We start from the raw sequence: 4627 nt of genomic DNA, 5'->3' as shown, positions 1-4627 counted from the left end.
AAAAATTGTGTTTATTTTTTAAATTAAATTATAAAGTATTTAATTTTTATATTTTATTAAAATTATAAAAAATATCATAACAAATAATATATTCATGTTACAAATAGAATTACATTCGTATGTTATTTGCTGAGAATGATGTTTTTTATTGACTTTTGTAGTGTACAGAAATTAAATACTATAATTTTTAGAAAACAAAATTTTTCATAATGATTTAGCGACAAAACGTGAAAACAAATATGATACTGATTTAAAATAAATATTATTTATTTGGACAATTTCCCCATTAATTTTAAAATGTACAAATATCAAATAGCCTAAAAGCAAGCATTATTAAAATCTCGTAACCTTTTGCTGCATTCAGTGCTTTACAGAACAACTTTAGTTTTAATACTAACATTGGTCTGATAAATTGTTCAAGAACTAGAACTTCTGAATATCATCAATCCAATTACCGTCCAAAAACTTATAATGAATCCAAATGGCATGCTGATATAAAATTCACGGTTGAAAAAGGAATAATCATCCTCGTGAATTTCTTTTCTTTTCTCATCGGACGATAATTCAGAAATACACAATTTATCAAGTGGTGGTCCACAAAGATCGAGATTATCTTCATAGCATGAAGAATTGAAACTTTGTAATTGTGTGCTTTGCGGAATTTTACCAACTAAATGGTTATGTGATAAATCTAACATACTCAGCCGATCAATTTGAGTTAGACTTATTGGAATTGAACCAACTAGTTGATTCCTTGAAATGTCAAAAAAATCAAGTGATGTAAGTTTTCCAATATTTGATGGAATATTTCCACTCAAATTGTTTCTTGACAAATTCAATGAAACCAATTCAATTAAAATCTCAAATTCTTTTGGAATTTCTCCTAAGAAGTAATTGCTCGAGAGGTCGATGCTTTTCAGAAGTAGCAATCCATTATTCTTAAACATGTGTTCTGAACCTTTCCATGTCAAGAATGTATTCAAATCATAATTTAGAGGACCCTTGAATTGTGTGATCTCAACTCTATACCAATGACCACTTCCCGAAGATGCCTTTTGAGCCATTGAAGTAAAATTTTTTATACAGTTAGGAATTTGTCCAGACAAATTGTTCAGGGAGAGATCCAAGAGTTGAATGTTTCTCAGGTAACAAATTTGCAGTGGTAAATTTCCTTGGAAATGATTCCTTCTTAAACTTAGATATTGCAAGTTTCCTAATTTGCTTCCAACCCAAGTTGGGATAGATCCTGATAAATTGTTTTCCGCAACATCTATCATCACTAGATTTGTACAACTATTTAAGGAGAAAGGAATGTCACCTGTTAAGTTATTGTTTCTCAAAATCAATGCTTGAAGATCAAAGAGGGATCCCATTGATGTAGGAATCTTTCCTGACAATTGATTTTGACTCAAATCCAAAAAAACTAATGACTTGAAATGGTTCCAACAATCTGGAATTTGTCCAGACAAGCTATTGTTTGAAAGGTCTAACTGGTATAATATTCCAATTGGATTGCCCACACATAAAAATGAAAGAGAGCCTGAAAACTTATTATTGGATAAATCAAGCAATATGGAACTTCTAAGAAATGGGGGAATAGGGCCTTCAAATTGATTTGATCCCAAAATTAGAGAAAAATAAGGATTCTTTGTTGGAAAATATGGAATTGTACCATATAAACTATTGGATGAAATATTCATCGAAATCCAGTTTCGCAATGCTAATTTAGTCCAAAACCAATTTGGAACCTTATCTGATATTCCAGCATTTGAAATGTCCAAATCCATAAACTCGTTTTGTGTGTGTAACCAATTGGGGAATGTTGGACCAAGGATGCACGATTGGAGTCTTACATTCCATAACTGAAAAGGTGGAACCCAGTTTGGAGAAAATGTCAAGGCTAATAAAGAGTTTCCAGATAAGTCTAATGAATTTAACTTTGACATATTAGAAAACAGGTGATCACTTAGCACACCCTTCAAGGAGTTTGATTGTAGATATAGTTCTTCTAAAGATGAGAAAATAGATAAGTCGGGTAATGTACCATTGATTTGATTCATGGATAGACTTAAGATTTCCAATGAATTTCTAGTACACCCAGATAAGTGGTGAACTATTACCGGAAACTCTTCACTTAAGCTATTGTTAGACAAGTCCAACAACCGCAAAGCACATGCATTGCCAAATGATTTTGGAATTCCACCTTCTAAAGTGTTTGATTCAACTGAGAGAGACTCCAACTGAGATGGCAATTGGTTACCTTCTGGTATCTCTCCACTTAATTGATTTTGTGAAAGATCTAATATTTTCAGGGTTAACAATCCTGAAAGGTCAGGAAATGTACCATTGATATTATTTCCTCCCAACTTCAAATTTTGTAGCACATTTTTAGCACATACAGACAAGTGTTGAAATATCGATGCAAACTCTCCACTCAATCTATTAGAAGACATGTCCAATGAATGTAAGGTGCATGTATTTCCAAATGATTTTGGAATTTCACCTTCTAAACAGTTGAATTCGAGTGATAATGACTCCAATCGAGATGGTAATATGCCTTCAGGTATCCTCCCAATTAATTGATTACCAGCAAGTTGTAATCTTTTCAAAGTTGTGAACATGGAGAAATCCGGTAAAGAACCGTGGATTTGGTTAAATCTTAGATCCAATTCTTGTAAGGAATATCTAGCACAAGAACTAGACAAATTGTGAAGAATTGACGAAAATCTGTTTTCACCCATGTCTAAAGAATTTAAGGTGCATATATTCATGAAAGATTGGAAAACTTCAACCTTGAATCTGTTAGAGTAGAGGTTAAGGTGCTCAAGCGAATCCATTACCAAACCAAAGTGATTTGGTACAGAGCCCTCCATGAGATTACCACTAAGGTCAAGCTCAACAAGGTTGGGAGTGAAGTTTGACACCCACTGAAATATCATTGGTGATATGAAAGTGTTTTTGGAAAGATCAAGGACCGAGAGGGAAGCAGAAATATTGAATTCAGATGGCCTCAACGAAAGGAAAAAATGATCAGAAAGGCTACAATCTTTTAAACTCAGTTCCCTTAATTTTGGTAGCTTACCGATCATTTGGATACAACTATGAGAACTATTAAGATTTGATATTCTGATTATGTAAAGATGAGTCAAAGAAATGAGATTAGATAACCACTGACCTCCATCACCAATTTTTAGAGCTCCACCATGTCCAATATAAAGCTCGTGTAAGTTTGACAGGTTTCCAAGTTGACTTGGTATATTCCCTTCCAAATCATTGGCCCTGAGATCAAGATATTGCAACCGGGTAAGATTTCCGAGTTGAATTGGTATTTTCCCTTTCAAATGATTTCTGCTGAGATCAAGATGCTGCAACTGAAAGAGGTTTCCAAGTTGACGAGGGATTGAACCCTCCAAATAATTATCAGCAAGACTTAAGTATTTCAAATGAGAAAGAGACCCAAACTGGGTTAGAATTTTTCCGTTGAAACCACAAGATGAAAGATCGAGGTATCTCAACTTGGTAAGAGAGCCAAGAAACTCTGGAATATTGTTGTCTCCAAATGAATTGGAACTGAGGTTCAAATACTGTAATTGTCGCAACTCCATCAACGACTTGTGGATCTCTCCTCTGATAAAACGTCGTGACTCAAATTCAATGTAAAAATTGAAAGTAATTTCTTCATGAACTTCTCCATGCAGATCGAGCATTAGAATATGTCCGGTGAGGTTGCTGCAGCGAATTCCCTCCCACTGGCAACAGTCGGGAGTGGTCCATGAAGAGAGCATGCCATAGCGATCTACAATGGCAGCCTTGAATCGGAGAAGTGCTTCCCTCTCTCTTTCTATGCATCTTACTTTTTCTTCTTCACCATAAACAACCTGCGACACCAAACACACCATAAACATCATGAACATAAACATCATGAATTTGAGACCAACTGGATTCCTCATTGTCACAAAGGGAAGGTATTGGAACAAACACACTCAATATGGCACTGTGAGTTTAGCTCTGTCTATAACCATATATATAACACTTCATCCATCCCTAACTCACCAAACAAAGTACCATAGAAGTGGAGACGACGATTTCAATCTCTAATTACAAAATTAAATAAATTAAAATAAAAAAGGCGATCTTTCTTTGTTATTTACGAAACAATTCATCACTTCACGAATCTTAATTCCTTATTTTGTTCGAAAGAATAAAAAAGTAATTATAGCAGCATACATATTTTTTCTTAAGTCAAATCGATAAATATTTTTTATTATTACATTACATGATTGCAAGTATTCTAAAACAAAACAGAGTAAATAGATAGAAGCTTGAAAACTTATTTATCATGACCATATACATTCATTTATCTTTTCCGGATCAAATCAATTTTTTTTATGTTTAAAATATTAAATACGAGTATGTGTAATCTTTTAAATTTAACGAATAAAATATTTATTTTTTATTCAAATTTGTTGTAAATATATTGTTGAATTATCTTCCACGTTAGGTTAGACAGGGCTTTTTTTTTGGGGTCCCTTTTTACTCGAAATTGTAAAAAAGTCCCTCAATTTTTTTTTTTTTTGCGAAACTGGGTTAAGTCGCTAGGACGGGAGGACAACTTTGAGGGTGAAGT

The 4627-nt window shown here is 33.5% G+C and overlaps 1 protein-coding gene across 1 annotated transcript; it reads right to left on the bottom strand.

The window, feature by feature from the left end:
• Nucleotides 1-236: 236 nt before the first annotated feature.
• Nucleotides 237-4025, bottom strand: LOC146887252 (receptor-like protein EIX2). Its single transcript, XM_085672336.1, has one exon. It carries the CDS (start codon nucleotides 3948-3950, stop codon nucleotides 417-419), a length of 3534 nt encoding a protein of 1177 aa, XP_085528462.1. The 5' UTR covers nucleotides 3951-4025; the 3' UTR covers nucleotides 237-416.
• Nucleotides 4026-4627: the final 602 nt, after the last annotated feature.

Source organism: Vigna unguiculata, chromosome 4, assembly GCF_037176805.1.
Source record: "Vigna unguiculata cultivar grain cowpea cultivar isolate G323 ecotype 2 chromosome 4, ASM3717680v1, whole genome shotgun sequence".
NCBI classification, from domain to species: Eukaryota; Viridiplantae; Streptophyta; class Magnoliopsida; order Fabales; family Fabaceae; genus Vigna; species Vigna unguiculata.
This window is presented reverse-complemented; position numbering and strand designations above follow the sequence as displayed.

Excerpts from the sequence above, each read along its gene's own strand:
- LOC146887252 (XM_085672336.1), bottom strand. The coding sequence starts at position 3,950 with ATGAGGAATCCAGTTGGTCTCAAATTCATGATGTTTATGTTCATGATG.